Source organism: Chiloscyllium plagiosum, unplaced genomic scaffold, assembly GCF_037043375.1.
Source record: "Chiloscyllium plagiosum isolate Xiang-an unplaced genomic scaffold, Cpla_swu_hap1 HiC_scaffold_8, whole genome shotgun sequence".
Taxonomy (NCBI): Eukaryota; Metazoa; Chordata; class Chondrichthyes; order Orectolobiformes; family Hemiscylliidae; genus Chiloscyllium; species Chiloscyllium plagiosum.
The window spans coordinates 56,939,307-56,963,870 of NW_028270146.1; the positions used below are offsets into that span (position 1 = coordinate 56,939,307).

At 39.0% G+C, this 24,564-nt stretch overlaps 1 protein-coding gene across 2 annotated transcripts in view; it reads right to left on the bottom strand.

The window, feature by feature from the left end:
* gch1 (GTP cyclohydrolase 1) overlaps positions 1-24,564 on the bottom strand; it is a 43,057-nt gene that overhangs the window by 12,566 nt on the left and 5,927 nt on the right. Inside the window, exons 2-3 of one of the 2 annotated variants that reach the window (XM_043697704.2) lie at positions 4,043-4,152; positions 3,175-3,230 (exon numbers count right to left, since the gene is read on the bottom strand). In XM_043697704.2, the coding sequence (XP_043553639.1) occupies positions 3,175-3,230; positions 4,043-4,152 (166 nt within the window). Of the gene's footprint in view, positions 1-2,410; positions 2,467-3,174; positions 3,231-4,042; positions 4,153-24,564 lie in introns of both variants that reach the window. The other variant, XM_043697702.2, reaches the window with a different exon arrangement.

A 24,564-nucleotide genomic window follows, 5' to 3' on the forward strand; every position in this document is an offset into this window, starting at 1 on the left:
TCTTTAACATAAATGCTAAAGTAATAATGCAGCAAACTAACTGGCATTGTATATTGAAACATATGTTATTCATTAAAAATGATTAGATTACTGTTTCCACTTATCAAAGTCATCAGAGTTTTTGAGAGTGAGGTATAACATCGTTTTAGCCTTTCATGTAAAAATATGTTTGATTAGTTGGAGCTACTACTGTACTTGTTACACTTGCATGAGCCACAGTAGAAATATTTCAATGTGTTGTGACAAATAAAACTTCTCTTATACCCAAACTATTCCCAAATGTTTTAAAGATTTATTTGAATATGGTTGTGTTTTAAAGTTCAGATTATTTGCTTTAATGTTATTCATTTGAAATAAACTGAAGCATATGAGTTAACGATCTATATAAAAAGACTGAAATAAGGATATTTTGAAATGTGAAAACATGCTTCATTACTTGAATGGCTAAAAATTACAGACAGATAGGTATTGAACATTTCTTTGTTTATAAAAAGAACTATATCATATTATCCTATAATATTTTCTACAGATAATGGAAGCATAAGAAAAATGTTTCAGTCACAGAGAAGCTTTGTAAAATAAAAGGAGTTGAAGGGTTTCCATTCTCTGGTTTGGTTGGTCAGGTGAATTTTCATTTCAAGCTCACTGAAGTGCATGTGCCCCTACCCTGAAGGTCATATAAAATGTCAGTGCTTCATGGGTGATCAATATCAAGATAATAAGGAATAAAAGTTTCTTTTTTTTAATGAAACAAGTTGTGCTTTTTTAAAAAAAATAATCTTCCTGCAGTCATATAGCCCTTCACTGTTGTATTTTCAATGTAAATGACTATCTTTTGAATATACATTGATTGTAATGTTTCAGTCTTATAAGTAAATTGAAGAATTGCATGCTTCTTAAAAAGAAATGCAAAAATAGTGATCTGAAAAAACTAACTTGACATCCTGTATTTAAAACAATTAACAGATAAGTAATTGTTTTGTAACAAATGGAATCAGGATTTTTTTCAAGTGCATGAAAACCAGCATTTTTACTTTAAGTAGGGACATGTTTGATGGTTAGAGCTACTGTACTTTCTGTCACACTTATCAGATGTAATCATATTTGAATAATCAGCTTATGTTTACTTGGGTCACTCAAGTTATGTTTAGTATCGACTGTAAAGTGTAAACACATCATAGTGTCATTGAGACGTACAGCACGAAAATAGACCCTTCGGTCCAACTTGTCCATGCCAACCAGTTATCCTAAATAAATCTAGTCCCATTTCCCAGCATTTGTCCCATATCCCTCTAAATCCTTCCTATAAATCTCCCCATCCAGATGCCTCTTAAATGTTGTAATTGTACCAGCCTTCTCCACTGCCTCCAGCAGCTTGTTAGGGCTTATGCCCGAAACGTCGATTCTCCTGTTCCCTGGATGCTGCCTGACCTGCTGCGCTTTTCCAGCAACACATTTCCAGCTCTGATCTCCAGCATCTGCAGACCTCACTTTCTCCCCATACACCATCACCCTCTGCATGAAAATGTTGTCCCTTATGTCCTTTTTAAATGTAACATGTATAAGCTTTCTGTATGTATAACTGAGGAGAATTTCAACCTATGGAATATTTCAATTTTAAAGCTGTCTGCAAAGCAATACCTCTTATTTTCCCTGATTAGTAGTAGCATAGCATACTTTAACACGAGGAGTCGTACTTAAATACGCCATATATTTTGAAAGATATATAAATCTGAAAGGTTACAAAAATACTTATGTGAGTCAGGCTGAACGTTAATAATAGGTATTTAAATGTAAACTCTTTGGTCATTTTGTTCAATAGCTAGGAAATGAATTGTAAGTGTTGTTATTACTGGCTTGGCAGGTTTCGTCAAAATAGAATCACACATTTATTATAAAATGTCACAAGTTTGATCAATATATACAGCTTTAATGTACTTCAATACTAAAAAGTTTAAATTAAGAATCCAGCAATATGTGACTGCATTACTAATTGATTTGTGATTACAGAAAGAAAGCAGAACAGCTTGTTTGATATTTCTATTACTCTCCTAGAATGGTGAATATAGCAGACAAAATTCTGACTATCCAGAAATAAACTATTCAGAATAATACTGCACTAAGATAGATAGTTAAAGAAAAAAGCAATACAAATACAAATGCAGCTTGAAGCTAAGAAGGTATCCGTTTAGTCCTAAAATGTTTTTAACTTTGAGAATCATCAGTAATACATTCTTTAATTATTCTGTATAAATTAATAACTTCTTAACACACATTATCCTCCACTTTCTTCAATAAAATTTAAATATTACAATTTAAGAATGAATGTACAAGGAAAAACAAAATAATGTCATTGATTTGGAGTAATTAAGCCCTATTTGACTCTCAGCCATTGTCAATCAGTCCTTACCTGGCAAGCTTGCTGAGACCAAGGAGTCGTTTTTCAGGTAGATAACCTATATGCACCTACAGGATGGAAAGAAAACATTGACTACACCTGACCACACACAGAAGGGACCAAGAAAATTCTCAGCCAGGTCAAAATTGAAGTATCTGTAGACAAGAGAGATGCTGACATTTTGTGATGGGTCCCGAATCAGTATGAGGCCAAATGTGTGCAATGGAATGACCATTCAATCATGAGCAGCCCTTTGGAATAAATAGCAAGCTCTGAGTAATATGCCTTTAGAGAAAACTGCTCATTCAAATTCAAGCCAAATGAACTAAACTATACAGTACTGATTTTCTAAAGCTAGCAGCAGCCAGTGCTGTATATCTCAAGTCTTTGGCAAAACATTAATTATAAAAAATTCCAGCAATAAAATTATTTTACTTATCCAAGCCAATGACACCCACAGTCATATGGGTACATCTTGAGCACAGAAATGTTATAATATTCAGTACTTAAAATTAAAATAATAACATTTTGTTTCATTAAAGAAGATACACATGCACATACAATTGCAGCAGCTTTAGCATTAGTTTTCTGTCTTTTGTCTAACCAAAGACTGAGGGTATTGCCACAGATAACAACAGTAAGAGAAATGCAGCCTTTGTTTCATTGGGTGCCATTTCCAATCTAGTCTGGAACAGTGAGCACTCAACCAAAAGTACAGCATCTATCGCTCCTATTTGTTGTATCTGTCTCTGTCACAGGCACTTGAGCCTAGTTACCTGGCTAACTTGCTCACTCCTATAACTTTTCTGTTTGGTAAATAACCAATTGAAACCTGAAAAAAAGGAGACAGTTTGAAATTCACTAAATAATTCTCAATTGCACAACTTTATTTATAATTATTAATATATAAATAGCACTCCAGCAACTTTAGTGACCTCAAGTCAGGATGGACAGAGGCGAAATACTAAAGCATGAGGAATAACAGTAATTAATGATAACTGAAGCAAGAAGCTCCAAGAACAATGTAATTAAATATACTGCTGCAGTTACTTTCCCTATTAACAAATGTAAAATAAAACTGGTCTATAAACTAAAAAACCTTCTGCCGAGCAAGGAGAACAGAACTGTAAGAACAATACAATCTTAAAGCATACTTTGACCAGAAAATGAAGAGAATGTGTTTCTACTTGCTATAAAACATAGACTAGAATAAATGGAAAAATATAATTGTTATTGAATGGTTTCTTCAGGCATTATAGTCTATAACAATAATAATTTTAAAATTTCCTTCCAGAGCATAATGAGTTAAATATAACTATGTAATTTGTTTTTGCAATTTATTGCTGTCATTGTCAGGTTGGACAAAGTTCTGCCTATTACGATCTAGTTTAATTTGGTGACATCTGCCCTACAGCATTTGCTGTATTCCTCAAAGTGCATTGAAATAAATGTCAAGATAAAGGAGGGTAAATTATCCATTTTCTTTTGAAAATTAATATTTGCATTCCTTACCAAAAAGTTACAAGTCAGGTTTTGGAACTGTGATTCACATCATAATGTATTCCATACTACTATGCAGACAATATTATGATATGTTATAATAGATGTAGTGGCGCAACGTGAGCTCGATTTGAGTTTGTTTACCTTTCCAATAAATGGAACTAAGTGGTGTTCACACATTGAAAACATGTCAATATCCTTCACTATCACCATCTCATCGTGGTCTTCATCAAATATAGCATCATTTAAAATATCTGGAATTCAAAAGACAGGTCACATATTAAAAAGCAAGTGACACATTAAATTGATTACATTTCTTGCTGCTAAACACCCAGTGCAGGATTGGGGAGTGATGGGGTATAGGTTGTTTAGTAAGATGAAAAATAGATGGAATCAGCCATATGGCTTTTTGAGTCTGCACTACCATTCAATAAGATTATGGCTAATCTGATTTTGGTCAGATCTTTACCTTCCTGTGTGCTTCCCATAATCCCTGATTGCTCAATTGTTCAGAATCTCTTTCATCTTTGGATGTATTCAACTATCATTGTCCAGGGTAAAGAAACTAGATGTTTAACCACCCTTGGGGAAAAATAATCCTCTTCATTGCTGTTTTAAATAAAAACTTCCAATTCTGAAACTATGCCCCGAAATCTGGATTTCCCCACAAACCTCCTCTCAGTATCTACTGTTAAACCCCACAGAACCTCCTATGTTTGAATAAAACCACCTATAATTCTTATGAATTTGAATGAGAATATGACCAACCTTTTCTCATGTGATAACTTCATAATAAGGAGCAACCTAGCAATTTTTTCTGAACTGTCTGCCATGAAACTCCTGAAATAAGGAGAACAAAACTGAACATTCTCCGTGTCTGCGTGGGTTTCCTCCGGATGCTCCAGTTCCCTCCGACAATCTAAAGATGTGCAGGTTAGGTGAATTGGCCACGCTAAATTGCGCGTAATGTTCAGGGATGTTTAGGTTAGGTGCATTAGTCAGGGGTCAATGTAGGTAAGGGAACGGGTCTGCATGGGTCATTCTTCAAAGGGTTGGTGTGGACTTGTTGGGCTGAAGGGCCTGTTTCCACACCGTAGGGATTCTATGAATCTATGTACACTGTATCCCAGGTTTGGTTTTACCAATGCCTCAGAGTTGCAGCAAGAGTTCCCTGCTGTTATATTTTATCTCACTTACAATGCAAGCTGATGTTCCAATGACCTTCTGAATTAACTTGCTTAAAAATTTAATTCAGGAAATATGGGCTATAGTCAGCATTTGCTGTCCATTCCCAATTGCCCTCAAGAAGGTGGTGCTGAACTGACTTCTTTAACCACTTTATGTAGGTAGACCCACAATGCTGTTAAGGAGAGAGTTCCAGGATTTTGACCCAGTGCCACTGAAGGGACAGTGATATATTTCCAAGTCAGGATGGTGAGTGACTTGTTGGGGGGGGTAGAAACTTACAGGTGGGGGTGTTCCCGTGTATCTGCATCCTTGTTCTTCTAGATAGTTGTGGGCATGGGTTTGGAACATACTATCCAAGGAGACTTGGTGAATTCCTGCAGTACATCTTGTGGAATAGCAGCAGTGTCTATACCTGAGCATCAGATGGTAGAGGAACTAGATGTGGATGTGGTGTCAATCAGTCGGGCTGCTTTGTTATGGATCGTGTCAAGCTTCTTGCATGTTGTTGGAGCTGTACTCATCCAGACAAGTGTGGAGTATTCCATTGCACTCCTGAGATATGCCATTTAAATAGTGGGCAGGCTTTAACAAGTCAGGAGGGGAGTCAGTCACCTCAAAATTCCTCACCTTGACCTGCTCTTGGTTTGACAGTGTTCATGTAGTTTGCCAAATTCAGTTTTTGATTTATGGTAACCCCACAGGATTTTGATACTGTCAAATTCAACAATAGTAATGCAATTGATTGTCAAAAGGTGATGGTCAGATTCTTGCTTGCTGGAGATAGTCATTGTTGAGCAGTTATGTGGCAAGATGCTACTTGTCAGTTGTCAGCCCAACCTTGAATATTAAACCGAGTCATTAAACCTAGATCTGTAACTGCATGCTTAATTTTTATGTTTCATGTGCAGACCTCTCTGTGCCAGAGTATTCTGTAGCAACACTTCATTCAAATAAAATTCTGCTTTTCTATGCATCCAGATTTCAATGCAAGGGGCCTAACAGGGAAGGGCATGGTTAGGAACATGGACTGGGATACCATAGCAATTACGGAAACGTGGCTCAGGGATGGGCAGGACTGGCAGCTTAATGTTCCAGAATACAAATGCTATAGGAAGGATAGAAAGAGAGGCAAGAGAGGAGGGGGAGTGGCATTTTTGATAAGGGATGGCATTACAGCTGTGCTGAGGGAGGATATTCCCGGAAATACATCCAGGGAAGTTATTTGGGTGGAACTGAAAAATAAGAAAAAGGATGATCACCTTATTGGGATTGTATTATAGACCCCCCAATAGTCATCAGAGAAATTGAGAAACAAACTTGTAAGGAGATCTCAGCTATCTGTAAGAATAATAGGGTAGTTATGGTAGGGGATTTTAACTTTCCAAACATCGACTGGGACTGCAATAGTATTAATGGTTTAGATGGAGAGGAATTTGTTAAGTGTGTATAAGACAATTTCCTGATTCAATATGTGGTTGTACCTACTAGAGAAGGTGCAAAACTTGACCTACTCTTGGGAAATAGGGCAGGGCAGGTGACTGAGGTGTCAGTGGGGGAGCACTTTGGGGCCAAAATTCTATTCGTTTTAAAATAGTGATGGAAAAGGATAGACCAGATCTAAAAGTTGAAGTTCTAAATTGGAGAAAGGCCAATTTTGACGGTATTAGGCAAGAACTTTCGAAAGCTGATTGGAGGCAGATGTTCGCAGGTAAAGGGATGGCTGTAAAATGGGAAGCCTTCAGAAATGAGATAACAAGAATCCAGAGAAAGTATATTCCTGTCAGGGTGAAAGGGAAGGCTGGTAGGTGTAGGGAATGCTGGATGACTAAAGATATTGAGGGTTTGGTTAAGAAAAAGAAGGAAGCATATGTCAGGTATAGACAGGATAAATCGAGTGAATCCTTAGAGTATAAAGAAAGTAGGAGTATACTTAAGAGGGAAATCAGGAGGGCAAAACGGGGACATGAGATAGCTTTGGCAAATAGAATTAAGGAGAATCCAAAGGGTTTTTACAAATATATTAAGGACAAAAGGGTAAATAGGGAGAGAATAGGGCCCCTCAAACATCAGCAAGGCGACCTTTGTGTGGAGCCACAGAAAATGGGGGAGATACTAAATGAATATTTTGCATCAGTATTTACTGTGGAAAAGGATATGGAAGATATAGACTGTAGGGAAATAGATGGTGACATTTTGGAAAATGTCCAGATTACAGAGGAGGAAATGCTGGATGTCTTGAAATGGGTTAAAGGTGGATAAATCCCCAGGACCTTATCAGGTGTACTCAAGACCTCTGTGGGAAGCCAGAGAAGTGATTGCTGGGCCTCTTGCTGAGATATTTGTATTATCGATAGTCACAGGTGAGGTGCCGGAAGACTGGAGGTTGGCAAACATGGTGCCACTGTTTAAGAAGGGCGGTAAAGACAAGCCAGGGTACTATAGACCGGTGAGCCTGACCTCGGTGGTGGGAATTCTGAGGGACAGGATGTACATGTATTTGGAAAGGCAAAGATTGATTCGGGATAGTCAACATGGCTTTGTGCGCGGGAAATCATTGAATTTTTTGAAGAAGTAACAAAGAAGATTGAGGGCAGAGCAGTAGATGTGATCTATATGGACATCAGTAAGGCGTTCGACAAGGTTCCCCATGGGAGACTGATTAGCAAGGTTAGATCTCATGGAATACAGGGAGAACTAGCCATTTGGATACAGAACTGGCTCAAAGGTAGAAGACAGAGAATGGTGGTGGAGGGTTGTTTTTCAGACTGGAGGCCTGTGACCAGTGGAGAGCCACAACGATCGGTGCTTGGCCCTCTAATGTTTGTCACTTACATAAATGATTTGGATGCGAGCATAAGAGGTACAGTTAGTAAGTTTGCAGATGACACCAAAATTGGAAGTGTAGTAGACAGCGAAGAGGGTTACCTCAGATTACAACAGGATCTGGACCAGATGAGCCAATGGGCTGAGAAGTGACAGATGGAGTTTAATTCAGATAAATGCGAGGTGCTGCATTTTGGGAAAGCAAATCTTAGCAGGACTTATACACCTTAATGGTAAGGTCCTGGGGAGTGTTGCTGAACAAAGAGACCTTGGAGTACAGGTTCATAGCTCCTTGAAAGTGGAGTTGCAGGTAGATAGGATAGTGAAGAAGGCGTTTGGTATGTTTTTGTTTATTGGTCAGAGTATTGAGTACAGGAGGTCATGTTGCAGCTATACAGGACATTGGTTAGGCCACTGTTGGAATATTGCATGCAATTCTGGTCTCCTTCCTATCAGAAAGATGTTGTGAAACTTGAAAGGGTTCAGAAAAGATTTACAAGGATGTTGCCAGGATTGAAGGGTTTGAGCTATAGGGAGAGGTTGAACAGGCTGGGGCTGTTTTCCCTGGAGTGTCGGAGGCTGAGGGGTGACCTTATAGAGGTTTACAAAATTGAGGGGCATGGATAGGATAAATAGACAAAGTCTTTTCCCTGGAGTTGGGGAGAACTAGAGGGCATAGGTTTAGGGTGAGAGGGGAAAGATATAAAAGAGACCTAAGGGGCAACTTTTTCTCGCAGAGGGTGGTACGTGTATGGAATGAGCTGCCAGGGGATGTGGTGGAGGCTGGTACAATTGCAACATTTAAGAGGCATTGGATGGGTATATTAATAGGAAGGGCTTGGAGGGATATGGGCCGGGTGCTGGCAGGTGGGACTAGATTGGGTTGGGATATCTGGTCGGCGTGGACGGGTTGAACTGAAGGGTCTTGTTTCCATGCTGTACACCTCTAGGACTCTGATTCCATGACCAATGGAGAACCTAGCGTTTTCACACTTTATACTCCACTTAGGATTTTTTTTGCCCATTTACTTTATCAACTTCTCTTTGCAGACTTTTTGTATTCTCTCAGAGCTTGCTTTCCCAAAGAAATGTTTTCTTGCCAGCAATTTTGATAGCAGTACAATTAATTTATCCCAGTAATTAATATACATTGCAAATAATTGAAGCACTGACCCTTGGCCAGTTACAGTTATTACTGCTGGTTACAATTTGCCAAATTAAAAATGATTGTTTGTCCAGATTCATTTTCTCTTTGTTAGTAAATTCTCTATCAATGCTATTACCTCCAACATCCCAATATCATACCTATTATGTGGCAACTTATTCAAAGCCTATGGAAATCCAAATACTGATTCCTCTTTAACCACCTTGATTTTCACATCTTCAAAGAACTTTCGAACACCTGAATAATTTGTCAAACATAATACCTCTTGTTTGAATGCTCCGCCATTACAGCTCGATAATGAATTGTAACTTACTTCTATTGGCCTAACATTTGTTAACTGACCCAGAGCTTCACGATTTATCTTATTTTTCTGGACTAGGAAATGCCTTGGAACTTTTCTTTCATGTGACAAGAACTAGACAGATGTTTAATAATATGAAGTTTGAACATACCTAAAAACTATACAAATTTGAGTAAAGTAATAAAATGTCAGTGTGTACAATTAATCTAAGTTCAAATACTGAATGGCAAAGAATGGTCAGCACTGGTTGAAGCATCAGATTTTAGGCCATTTTTAAAATCTTAAAATTCAAACATTTAAGTGGGTGGTGTAAATTACATATTTTATCAGCTTCTCCTTTATGTTTGGTTGGCACAATGAAATGGTCAATATTTTTCACTCATGTTCAACATTTCTGATTGAAAAGAAACTAGGAGAATAAAACTACCACTTTTTTGGTGCTCCCATTACAGGCAATATTTGTCAGCCCCATGCTTCTGCTACCAAATGAAGCTTTAATCTAGTTTCAGTTCTGTTCTGTGGTCTTTCTCCCACAATGAAGGTCAATAAGTTGACAATTTCTCAACTACTATTTTGAAACTGACTTAAATAAATACAGAAATTGCTGGAAACGTTCAACAAGTATGCCAGTTTGGCGGAGAGAAAATCAGAGTTAACGTTTCAGGTCATATGACCCTTCCTCAGAACCATTTTTGTTTCCGATTTACAGATCTGCTGTTCTTTCAGTTTTAATTTGGTCTAAATAAAGTCTGTTGGACCTGAGATGTTTAGACATACAAAATTGTGAATATTTCAAAATCTTCTCGAATGTGGTATTGAAAATTGATTGAATGATCCAATACAGTGTTTTATGTTCTTTTGGGACGTTGAATAGATATTGAATATTGTTTCATTCAGAGCTGGGCTCACCAAAAAGTCAGTCAGTTGATTGATAGAGATCTGATGTTTCTACTGATTAGCATGGTCTGTTAATACAGTGGAACATGTTATTACTTCTTTGAAATGAAGTCTACTTTTTGCCATTTTATCTTTTTTTAAAAAATGTAGCCAATTTATGTAAAGTACTCCTTTGTTGCTAACAGAAAAAGCTGAGTATTAATACATGGCTTGATGTCATTGCAAATGAAAATTGGCCCATTACAGAAAATGAATTTCCTCTTTAAATGTATATCCTTCTGAATGACTAAGAATCAGGGTGTGTTTTTTTCTTATTCTGGCACCAAAGACAGTTTTATGAATAAACCTATTCATTGTTGGATGCTAGTGACACAGCAATTATTACACCAGAAAATTTCACTACTTTAGCTTCTGTACAATAATTGGTTGGCATTTACTTTAAACAGAAACAAAATAAATGATTCTGGCCCCAAGTAGCTTTAAGGCTTCAATGCAGTAGCGGTTCCACTCTTCAATTGTTCACCTTGTAGATCAAGAGTTGAAATAGATTCTAAACAATTTGGGTCCAAAAGGTCATTCAACCCATCAACTCTGCCCCACCATTCAATGTGATCTTACTGACCTGAACTCCACCCTTCTGCTTATATCCATAACCCTGGATTCCCTTAATGACTAGAAATCTGTCTATCTTAGCCTTGAATATATTTAATAGTGTAGCCATGACAGCCTTTTATGGTAAAGAATTCCACAGATTCACTACCCTCAGGAGAAAAGAAAACCTAATCTGCTTTAAATTGGAGACCTCTTAATCAGAGAACTTAACCTCTGGCCTCGACTCTCCAAGTGAAAACAACCTCTCTACACATCTCCTGTGAAGTCCCTAAAAATTTTATATATTTCAGTAAGGTCTTCTCTCATTCTTCTAAATTCCAAAGAGTGTAAGCCCAACTTTCTTAACCTTTCCTTTTCAGAAAATCTCTGCTTGTAGAAGGTGCTTGTGCATCCAAACCTGGAATATCTAATGGGCCAAGGAATGGCAGATGGATTTTAATTTGGATAAATGTGAGATGTTGCATTTCAGTTAGACAAACTGGGGCAGGACTTGCACAGTTAATGGTAGGGCCCTGGGGAGGATTGTCGAACAAAGATATCTGGGAGTGCAGGTACACAGTTCTTTGAAAGTGGTGTCACAGGTACACAGGGTGGTGAAGAAGCCTTTGGCATGCTTGCTTTCATCAGTCAGAGCACTGAGTACAGGAGCTGGGACATCATGCTACAGCTGTACAAAACATTAGTAAGGCCACATTTGGAGCACTGCGCACACTTCTGGTTGCCCTGCTATAGGAAGGGTGTCATTAAACTGGAAAGGGTGAAAAGAAATTTATAAAATGTTACTGAAACTGGAAGGTTTGAATTAATAAGGAGAGGCTGGATAGATTGGAACTTTTTTCCCCTTGGAATATAGGAGGCTGAGGTTATAAGGGTTTGTAAAATCATGAGGGGCATACTTAAGCTGAATAGCCAAGGTCTTTTCCCCAGGGTAAGGGAGTCCAAACCTAGAGGGTACAGATTTAAGGCGAGAGGGGAAAGATTTAAAAGAGTCAACTTTTTTATATACAGGGCAGTGCATAAATGGAATGGCAAAGGAAGGCGACAAGTGAGATGCAAAGGAGTTTCTTCTCCCACAGGGTAGCAATTGTCTAGAATTCTCAACATCAAAGAGATGTGGAAGCTAGGGCAGTGATAATATTCACAGAGGAGGTAAAATTGTGAAATAATGACAGAAAATACTGGAGAAAGTCAACAGATCTGGCAGCATCTATGGAGAGGGAAACAGAGTTCACGTTTCAAGTCCAGTATGACTCTTCATAAGATCCATAGAATTTTGAAATATCAGGAATTGATGGTTATGCTGAGCTGACATCACAGGGGAGTTGAGGTGTGGGACAAATCAGCCATGATCGCGTAGAATGGACTTGAGGAGTTGATCGGCCTTCTCCTATCTTTTTAAATTTATTTGACATTCTTGTGTTACACTAAAAGAGAGCTTTAGCAAAGCTTCCTGTTCCCCTAAGTATTTTGAGAAAGACCAAAATCCTGAACAAGAGCTGGATCTTTCTCCTTTTATGCAGGTTTGAACTAAATGAACACATTTTGTAATATTCAATTATCAGATCTGCCAATTATCAATATTTTGGATTATTCATGTTTAATACATTTGAATGCCTTTTCACCAAAATAATATTGCAATTATTATTCTTCCCTTCCATTTTTGCAATAACAAATACACCATCATTTGTTGCTCATGCTATCAAAGCGAGTAGGATGTTAATTTCCTGTCTGTAATCCATGATCTATGGCTGTAATCATTAGAATTCAAGGTGCACATCTCTTTGTTGTTAACTTCAAACAAAACGCCTACACTAGATTTGCAGGCTATGTAGGTTGCATTTGAAAAAAAGAATGCACATTGCTCTAAGCGCAATGTTTTAAAATATTTTAGTGTCAGTGCATAGCTGAATTGTGCTTACTGAAAAGTGTATGAGAAATATTCACATGTTCTGACTTCCAGCTACTTCAAATTTAATTGTAAAGCTGTGTGGTAATTTTTAAAATTTATTCTTCTATGAGACCTGGATGTTGCTAGCTAAGTCATCATTTTGTTGATGTAGTGGTGAGCCCCTGAACTATCTACAGTCTATGTAGTGTAGGTACACCAGTGTTATTAGGAAGGGAATTCCAGGATTTTAAACCAGTGACAATGAAGAACAGCAATACATTTCCAAGTCACAATGGTGTGGTTGAAGGGGAAATTGCAGGTGGTGAATTTCCCATGCGAAAGCTGCCTTTGCTTTCCTTTGGACGGTAGGGATTGTGGGTTTTGTAGGGATTCTTGAGGGTGACTTGAAAAGTTGCTGCAGTGAATCTCGAAAAAGTTATACATTCCAGCCACTGTAACTGTGTGACAATGTCCCCTCTAGGCTGCAAGACTGCACAGCTGCTAGGAAGCTCAATACACATTGGTCAATGTGTTGATATGTAGTTTCCAACTCCAGAACCTACTGCCTTGCATGAAACGTGGAGGCCTGCGAAAAGTTACACAGAGCACTGGTGGAGGATGTGAATGTTTAAGGTGGAGTAGGGAGAAAAAGAACATGGGGAGCACTCAACACAGCAATACATAACTAAAGAGGACAAGGCTCAGGGTCTTCACCTTTATATGGCAATTGGCTGAATTGAAAATAAAAATCAAGCGTGACATGATAGGAAAAACTCAGGTTCATTGTTTATTGAGAAAGCATCGTCATGGAGGGTCAATAAATAATTGAAGATTGGGGAAAATGTATATCCTAAAAATAAAGAACTACTTAAAATTAAGCAAGAAATACATGCTAAACAAGATTAACAAGTCATAATAGGGGACTTTGATTCACAAAAGACTGGGTAAACCTGATCAACATTATTACTGAGGAGCATGAAGTCCTGAAATGTGTGGAATATGGGTTTCTTATTTCTTTTTCACATCCACGTCCAATAACCTGATCTGAAAACTCTGTTCACAATTTCATTGCTAGGACAAATTCCACTACAGCAGCTGAGTCTGAGGCAATCCACAACATTTTAAAATTAAACAATGCACAACATTTTTTTTTCAAAAAGCCAGCTTTTCCTAATTTCCTAATGTTGACTGATCCTTCAAGTTCTAGCAGACAGATCTTTGCCAAAAACAAACTAATTAATTCTTTCATGGGCCATAACCTGTACACCAATTTCTTCTTGCAATATGTCTATAAGATTTTAGATACAATAGCAAAAACAACCTAACAAAACATTATTCTCCCTCCAACGCCACTTCAGTGGCACAAATAAGTATAAAGCATGTTTGATTCTTTGTAAACCTAATTGTGTAACTGAAAAATTAGGTTTGCTGAAAATGGACAGCTTTTCATTTTGTACTCATCAGGATAATTCAGAATAAATACCATGGTAAAAGGAAAATAAAGTGTAATGCTGAATGAGAAGAGATTACTGATTATTAACTAGTCTTCTTTCAGCAATACTCAAGTACTACACGATCAAATAACTAATAGGAATATACTTATAATACTTTCAATTAATGGTTAGATGACCAAACAGATTATTCATATTTTTACTTTCTTTAAAGGGTATAAACTACAGATTCATTTTTGCATCTTTCTTGCAGCTAATAACAAAAAGACTCATTTATCACTATAGAATATCAGCTTTGGTAATGGCCAGTAACATAATTTCAAAGCTATTAGGAAATTTATAATGTGACAATTTCTGCAACATATCCTTTTCATGAACAGAATTTCATTCAGCAATAGATATGAAACAGCAAACATGGTGACATCGCATCTTTCAAGAAATTGAGATTATATTTGACTTTACAGTCTGTTTTCAGGAACTGCATCACAAAAGACAATATGTTGATATGGCAACTGTCTGGTTTGCTGCAAACATCTCAGTGTACACCCAGATGATAGAAAAACCTAATATAACAAAGCAATAAGAGTAGCTTATCAACAGTATTGTGAAATGAGGGAAAACTACATGAAAGATATTAAACAAAACACGTCATTGAGTACAACTTGGTGATAAAACAGTACACATTTTCTTGCACTCTAAAAAAGGTATTACTCTAAAACACAATCTTCTACATTAAAATCTCTCCAGTTGCGAGATGTTCAAATATTTCTTAAGATGTACTGTGCCTCCCTCATGGTAAAATGGAAGAAAACAAATCTGCTGAGGTACCACAGGAGCCTCAGTTGTTTAAACTCTTCAGTGGATAAACACCAGTTGCAAACACAAAAAGGATTGCAAGCAGGTGCTGAGTTATATTTTGAGAGAGGTCAGTGAGTGATTGCTAATCGATTTTCATTTGGAAATGTGAGCAAAGGTCAGCCAATATTTGTAGAACTGCCACAGGAAAAAAAGCAGAGGTTGTGGATCATGCAAGGAGGATATATTCTTATATGCAAATAAATCAGAGCATTTATGTCATGCTTTTCATAACTACAATTAATTAACTTAATATAATCATTGTATAATGTAAATAGTGTGCAGTGCAGGAAAATTGAGAATACAGGAAGTCCACGTCTGCAGAGAATGGGTTTGTGTTGAGTGGAAATGCCAAAGTGAGAAACAGACATATGAACAAAAAAAGAACTGCACATAAGAGTGCATTGGAGGCTGTTCAGAGAATGTTTACCAGATTGATCCCTGGAATAAATGGCTTGTCTAATGAAGTAAGGTTGGACAAGCTGAGCTTGTTTCCACTGCAGTTTAGAAGTCTGAGAGGTGACTTGATTGAAGTGTTTCAGATCCGAGATAGCGATGACAAGGTAGATTTTGAAATGATTGGCATTCTAACTGGGCAGCACTGCTCCAATGTTGCACAGCCTAAACTGTGGTATAATAAGATTCATAAACTCACCGTCATGCAACTGGCCCCATAACTATAGCATTTGTAACAGTGTTGTTGATCAGGCCAGAAGTAGGGGGCACTGCAATAAAACCAGGGGTTGCCCTTTTAGAGCTGAGCCGAGGAGAAATTTATTCTCAGATGGTTGTTTAACTTGAAACTCTCTGCCTCAGAGGATGGTGGAGACAGGGTCACTGCATACTTTTAAAGCAGAGGTCAACAGATTCTTGTTAGGCAAGGGAATCGAAGGCTATTGGAAATAGAAGAGAAGGTGGAATTTTAAACACAAACATATTAGCCGTGATCTTCTTGAATAGCGGAGCAGGCTTAAAAGGTCGAATGATCCAATCTTATTTCGTATGGTCATACAAGAAAAAGACACTGAGAACCAGAAAGTGGATGAGGAAGCTTATTTAAGCGCATGGCAAAGACAGAACAAGAAATTTCATGCTTTTTTTAAAAAAATGTGAGAAGGTGAGTGTGTGAAAAGAAGATAACAGAAAACAGGAGAGCAAAGGAGCAAGAGATAGTGTGTGCATTGATAGTGTTCGTGTTTCCACTCACTCCCATAGGAACAGGAGAAGGGTACTGAGCTTCCAATCTTTTTTAACTCCCATCTAGCTCCCTTAATTTCATAACTTATTAAAAAAAACTTTGTCAAACAATATCTATGAAATAGTTCTGATGACTATTTATCCAGGTTTCAACAGCTTTTTGGGAAAAGAATTTGAGTTCCACAAAGGCTTGTGTGAAGTACAGTCCTCTGTTATAACTTGGATGACTTAGCTTGAATCATAGGTCATACTTGTATAACCGTGTTCTGGACTCGAAGAGAACAAATAGTTTCTCTCTTTCTAGCGTTTCAACTTGTTGAATTATTTTTGTTTTTAAAATCAGCTTTTAGTTCTTTAGCACAGACCATGGGGAATACCACTGGTCGCATCTTGATAATTTGATTTCGAGGCATATTCCCTTGCTAATTCCCTATCCTTGTCATGAATTGTTCCTAATTACATGTTAGCTAACAGTCTCCTTTGTAGAATCTCATCAAATCCCTTCTGGAAGTTTACATAGCCAGTGTTCAAACACAATCTTTTTTCTAACACATTAGATACCTCAATTTAAAAGCATCAATTAGATTTATTAAACATGACTTGCCCTTTACAAATCCATGCTGGTGCTCTTCAGTTTATATTTCTCTGAGACATAAAAGCCAAAATAATACCGATGTGCAGAGAGTAATGGTCAAGAGGATTAATATGCATAGAACACAGAAAAGTACAGCACAGAACAGGGCCTTCGGCCCACGATGTTGTGCCGAGGATTATTCCTAATCTAAAATAAAGTTACCTAACCTATGCTCCTCTCAATTCACTGCTGTTGATGTGCATATCCAGCAGTCATTTAAATGTCCCTAATGACTCTGTTTCCACCACCACCACTGGCAATGCATTCCATGCATTCACAACACTCTGCGTAAAGAACCTACATCTGACGTCTCCTCTATACCTTCCTCCTAATATCTTAAAACTATGACCCCTCGTGCCAGTCAGTCCTGCCCTGGGGAAAAGTCTCTGGCTACTGACTCTATCCATACCTCTCATTACCTTGTATACCTCGATCAGGTCACCTCTCTTCCTCCTTCTCTCCAGAGAGAAAGGTCCAAACTTAGTCAACTTCTCTTAGTAAGACAAGCCCTCCAGTCCAGGCAGCATTCTGGTAAACCTTCTTTGCAACCTCTCCAAAGCCTCTGTATCTTTCCTATAATAGGGCAACCAGAACTGGACACAATATTCCAAATATGGTCTCACCGGGGGTTGTAGTGCTGCAGCAAAACCTTGCGGCTCTTAAGCCCCATGTTAATGAAAACCAAAACACCATGCGCTTTCTTAACAACCCTATCCACTTGGGTGGCAACTTTGAGGGATCTATGCACTTGAACACCAAGATCCCACTGTTCCTCCACACTGCCAAGAATCCTATAGTCAGCATTCAAGTTCAACCTTCCAAAATGCATCACTTCGCATTTATCCAGGTTGAACTCCATCTGCCATTTCTCAGCCCAGGGTCTGCATCCTGCAGTAGCCCTCAATCCTATCAACGGCACCTCCAACCTTTGTGTCATCGGCAAATTTACAAACCCACCCCTTAACCTCCTCATCCAAGTCATTTATAAAAACTACAAAAAGCAGAGGCAGAAGAACAGAGCCCTGCGGGACACCACTCACCACTGACCTCCAGACAGAATACTTTTCATCTACAACCACTCTCTGCCTTCTGTCAGCCAACCAATTCTGAATCCAGACAGCCAAATATCCCTGTATCCCATACCTCCTGACTTTATGAATGAGCCTACCATGGGGAACCTTATCAAATGCCTTGCTGAAGTCCATATATACCACACCCACTCTTCGACTATCGTTGATCTGTCTCGTCACCTCCTCAAAGAACTCAATAGGATTTGTGAGGCATGACCTGCCCCTCACAAAGCCATGCTGACTGCCTTTAATAACCTTATGCTTTTCCAAATAGTCATAAATCCTATCCCCCAGAATTCTTTCCAAAACCTTGCTGACCACAGAGTTAAGACTGACTGTTCTGTAATTGCCAGGGATTTCCCTATTACCCTTTTTGAAAAGAGGAACAACATTCGCCTCCCTCCAATCCTCCGGTATGACTCCTATGGAGAGTGAGGCGGCAAAGATCTTTGCCGGCGGCTTAGCAACCTCCTTTCTCACTTCCCAGAGCAACCTATGATAAATCTGGTCTGGCCCTGGGGACTTATCAATCTTTATGTTTGCCAAAATTTCCAGCACATAACTTCATCAATCTTGATCTGATCAAGCCTGTTTCCCTGCTCATCAAAGTTCTCATTCACAACAAAGTCCCTTTCCTTAGTGAAAACCAAAACAAAAAACTCATTTAGGGCTTCCCCATCTGCTCAGACTCCATGCATAAGTTCCCTACGCTACCTTCTCCTACCTTCTCCTGATCATTCTCTTATTCCTCACATATGAGTAAAATGCCGTTGGGTTCTCCCTAATCCTTCCTGCCAAGCCTTTTGCGTGCCCCTCCTGGCTCTCTTCAGTCCATTTGTGCTCCTTTCTAGCAAGCCTGTAATCCTCTAAAGCGGTGCTAGATCCTTGCTTCCTCCACCTTATGTAAGCTGCCTTCTTCCTTTTGAAGAGAAGCTCCCCTGTTCTCGTTATCCAAGGTTCCTTAATCTTGCCCCTTCATGCCTGTCTTAGAGGAACAAAATTGTCCATCACTTACAACAACTGCTCCTTAAAAGTCTCCACATGTCTGTTGTGCCCTTTTCTATGGAACAATTGCTCTCAATCTGTACTTCCCAACTCCTGTCTGGTAGCATCATGATTTCCTTCACCCCAATTAAATATCTTCCCTTGGTAACTGCTCCTTTCCCTCTCCAAGGCTATGGTAAATGTGAGGCAGTTGCGGTCACTGTCACCAAAGTGTTCTCCTACCGCGAGATCTGACACCTGTCCTGGCTTATTACTGAGCACCAAATCCAAAATGGCCTCTCCCCTCATCGCTGTCTACTTACTGAGTAAGGAAACCCTTGTGAACACACCTGACAAAAACGGCTCCATCCAAACCATCTGCACTAAGGAGGTCCCAGTCAATATTGGGAAAGTTGAAGTGACCCATAACAACAACCTCTCTTAGTGACCCTGTAAAACCCACATCTCCGTTATGGCCACAACATCATAGTCCCAAGTACTGATCCATGTTCTAAATTCATCACTCTTATTTCTGACACTCCTTGAGTCAAAGCAGACACACTTTAACTGATCCCTTGTTTGATATGTGCCAATAAGAACTTTACAATGGAATCAAGTGAAAAGCCTAAAAATTTCATATCAATCATCAGATATAATCTCAGCACTAATTATTTGATTAAATAACCCAGAAGTTTTAAATATTTATTTACTAATATTCATTAGTAAATATACCTTTACAAGGTGATTGGATCATCACCAGTATTATGTTCATATTCTGGAATTTTGTGTTTTGATCCCTAAAAAGGTAGGACTGGCTTTTCACAAGAGGTAAAAGGAAAAATTACATTCTTTAGGCCAAACATCATGAAGTTGACTTTTGCACTGGATATACTTTTCCACAGTAGCTTCTACAGATCAAAGTGTACAAGCTGACCCAGTGTGTTCAGCCACAAAAATGATGTTTTTGCATATACCTGGTGCCTAAGTTGACCCCTGTTTTTAAAAGAATTTCAGGTAAATTCAAACATTACGGTATAATATGAATGTAAAAGAAATCTCCTTAGGTCACCAATATCATTGCAGCATGAAGCTACTAGGAAGGTTGAAAGTGAACTAGATAGATTGGGGTCTCTAAGATCAATCCTTACCACTGCTCAACAGAATGCATGAGCTCTCTAATGGATGGCAGCAGCAAATCATCCTTCCTGGTAGGGATTTACTGGACGCACTGGGTCTTGTATGGTAAAGGAAAACTAATTGATTCTATAACAGGAGGTTCTCATTTTAGAACATAAGAGCTAGGAGCAGGAGTAGGCCATCCGGCCCTTCGAGCCTGCTCCGCCACTCAATAAAGTCATGGCTAATCTTTTCATGGACTCAGCTCCACTTACCCGTCTTCTCACCGTGTCCCTTAATTCCTTTATTGTTCAAAAAAAATCTGCCTTAGCTTTAAAAGCATTTACTGAAGTAGCATCGACTACTTCACTGGGCAGGGAATTCCTTAGATTCACAATCCTCTGGGTAAATAAGTTCCTTCTCAATTCAGTCCTAAATCTGCTCCCTCTAATCTTGAGGCTATGCCCTCTTGTTCTATCTTATCTAATCCCTTCATAACTTTATATGTTTCTATAAGATTTCCGCCTCCCCCCCATTCTTCTGCATTCCAGCGAATCTCCTCATAAGCCAACCCCCTCAACTCCAGAATCAACCTAGTGAACCTTCCCTGCACCCCCTGCAGTGTCAGTACATCCTATCTCAAGTAAGGAAAGCAGATTTAGTTTATTGTGTGAATGAAACTATGTGCCCATAAGAATATGAGAATGATAACCCAGATGGTGGGTCTTACTCCTCTGATCCTAAACTGTTCCGTCTACAATTCTATATGTTGTCATGGTGAATAGTACTTAAGACACTTCTCAGCATTAACCTTTGACCCTTACACAACATGTGCCTCCCATGGTTTCTCTAACCTCCACCCCCAACTATTGTGAATATTTCTACACTTATGTACATAATTTCTCTGACTAGTTCACAATTCCTTATGCCTTTATTGGTCCATTGTAATATCGGAAGCATCTTTAACCTCATGAATAGGTTGGCTGTCCTTTCCAAACAGGCTGTATTTTTTTCACCATCCTCAAAGTCTGAAATTTCTTTTCTCAAATGTGTCCAGAATCTGTGGACATTGGTTGAACCGTAAGTAATTAAAAAGGCAAATAGAATTTTAGCCTTTATTATTACAGAGTTAGAGTTAGAGTTAGAAAATAGCGAAGTCTTCTTAAGTCATGTACCTGGAATAGTGTGTACAGTTTTGGACCCCATCTTTAAACAAAAGGATGCAAAAAAAACCTTTTATAAATAAAACAAAGTTTTCCCTTGCCCACAGGAATTTTTAACTTTACTTGAGAGCCTCCAGTGTCTGTCCACTCTCTGGCTGAACACTGACCTGGGGACACTGTACAAAATACCAGCACCTGATAAAATCTATAACTGCTTCGGTGCAACTTGTGCTTCAACTCTATGGAGTTCCAAATTTGTTTTATTCTGTAATGCATCTCTTACCAGTCTGAAATGCTTTTTAGCATTGATTGTAGTTCCTGCCTCATTGAATCTTGCCATTAACCTCTCTCCTGTAGAGTTCGCAAATGTTCAGCAGCAGCCCAGAGGTCTATGGGTGAGTTAGGGTTCAATATAATGCCGATGAATTTGAATAGGTTTCCAAATCCAACATTTCCTGGGTACCCATTAAGTTTAAGTGAGCCTGAATTCTTGGAACTCTCAAAGTTTAAAAGGAGATTTTTGGAGCCTTTTGGAGACGCAGGAGAATAGTCCATCAGATTTTCAAAATCCAGGGCAATTGTCTCGGTCAGCTGAGTCAGAAATTGCACAGCGGTCAACATGCAACCCCAGTCTATCTGGCAGAAACAACCATCCGGCTTCCAGAATTTGAGTCAACATTTCCAGTAAATGAACATAATGCTTCCCCTTTCTGCTCTTTTTGAATTCAAGTTATTTTGAAACCTGGTACAATTAGTCACTCATAGATGCAGATGAAGTTACAGAAGTAAATTCAAGAGCACATGTAGTTTGAGCTTGAGCACAATTATATAACAGACCTGTTATATAGGGCAGTGTCAATGGACACATACCTTTAACTGAATAGCAAGGTATTAAGTAACTGCATTTGTTTTACAATCATAAATACAATTGCATGTTTCGCAAGCAAACTAAGAGCTGCAGGAGATACCAGATGGAAAATATATTGCAAGCTTGCATTATATTCTTATGGTAGAAGATATTAGCAAGTACATATGTTGCATTCAAATTTATTTCTGATATTTAAGTCACTATAATGAGCTCCTTGGCTCAAGTAGATGCCCTCCCAGGAAATGAAATTTGGAAGACCAGATTTTAAGCTAAACATTTGGGTTGGGGTGTTTATATGTTGAAATGTTAAAAACGGCCACTGTTAGAAAACCAACACAATCCCTTTCATTTACACATCTCAACAATGTTCTTTTAAAGACCTACAGTAAAGTCTCTTGGGAATAGCAGATCTGTAAACTCTCAAATCCCCAGTGTCAGAGGCCTGGGCACAGCAGGTACTGAAGACTCAAATGCAAGGAAGCCTTTGAAATACTGAATCAGGACAGGTGCCTTGTCCACATCAAAGCTTTTTGATTGTTGGCTGGTTCCGTTAATGCTGTTTCAGCGCTTTGGAGGGATTGTCAACATTTGGAGGCGATTTCTGCTACCTCACAAAGCTCAGGCTTTTTCCAAGTTAAAAAGATCATTACTGACAATCTGCAGTCTACTAAAACAAGAATTCTTAGCCAAGTGGACATGCACCGCCAATAATCAAGGTCTCCATAAACCCTGAATTTCTTTTGTCTTCAAATCCTTCTAGGAACCTGCTGACCTCTTCAGGATTTCATATCAAGATGACAGATGAAGGCACAAAATGAGAAGGATGTCATTCTTTACTGACTACTTAGTCACAGATCCTAGAGGTCAGGATGCACATGAGTGACCAAGGTACTCATACTCAAAAGGTGTGGTGCTGGAAAAGCACAGCAGGACAGGAGGCATCCAAGGAGCAGGAGAGTTGACGTTTTGGGCATAAGCCCTTCATCAGGAAAGCGGTGGGGGGAGGTGGGCAAGGGGCCTGAGAGATAAATGGGAGCCGGGGGGGGGGGGGGGGGGGGGGGGAAGGTAGTTTGGAAGGTGATAGGTAGATGAAGATTGGGGGGGGAGGGGTGTGATGGTGATAGATCAGAATAGAGGGTAGAGTGGATAGATGGGAAGGAAGATGGACAAGTAGGACTGTTCAAGAAGGTGGTGCCAAGTTGGAGAATTGGATCAGGGATAAGGTGGGAGGGGGGTAATGAGGAAACTGGTGAAATTGACACTGACGTCATGTGGTTGGTGGGCCCCAATGCGAAGATGAGGCATTCATCTGTCAGGTGGCTTGGATTTGGTGGTGGAGGGGGCCCAGGACTTGCATGTGGGAAGGGGGTGGGGTTTAAAGTGGTCGGCCATAAGGCAGTGGGGTTTTTAGGTGCATGTGTCCCGGAAATATTCTCTGAATCGTTCAACAAGGTGACATCCTCCCCAATGTAGATGAGACCAAATTGAGAGCAACGGACACAGTAGATAGGTTGTTTGGATGTGCAGGAAAGTCTCTGCTGCATGTAGAAGGATCCTTTGGGGCCTTGGATGGAGGTGAGGGGGGAGTACCTCTTGCCATGGCAGGGAAGGTACTCACAGATAATCCATGAATATCTATTGATTGAAAATGATCCAGAATGCTTTCATGCATACCTGTGCAAAATATTCTGAAAGCTGCCATGATGTCTTCATAATGCACTATTCACATTCCCCTCCGATTTTTACTCTTTCAAACCTACATAAGATGGCTTCTTGGAGATACAGGCTATGCACAAAGGATGTAACTGAGAACTCTTAAAATTTGTTCACAGATTATGGCCCATCTCAAATTGCCCTCAAGAAAGTGATGAGCTGTCTGCTTTGAACCACTGTACTGCTGTTCTTTTGGGAGTATTCATATCTACAGTGCTCTTCGAAAGGAACTTCTGTGTTTTGACACAGTAACAATGGCTGAACAACAATATAGTCACAAGTCAGGCTGGTTAGTTGCTTGGAAAGGAATTTGCAGGTAGTGGTGTTTCCATGTATCTGCTGTCCTTTTCCTTATCGAAGTCTGAGGTTGGGGTCTTGAATGTGCTGCTGAATGAGTCTGGTGAGTTGCTGAATTGCATTTTATGGATGATACACATTGTTACCACTGGGCATCAGTGATGGAGGAATTGAATATTATTACTTTTAGGAATAAGAGAGCAGAATTTTTCTTCAGAAAGGTGCGTAAGTTGTACAACATTAAAGTCAGAGGCTCTGTTGCATTCATACAACATGGAGTCAGCATCCAAGTACAGCAAGCACTTAAAAATCAACGCATCGTTTGCTTTTTATTGTTTGTAGGACAAGTATGTCACATTGCTGCAATTGTAGAGGACTTTGGTAAAACCATACCTGAAACAGTGTACAAATTTGATCTGAATACTTAAACAAGATTATATGAAT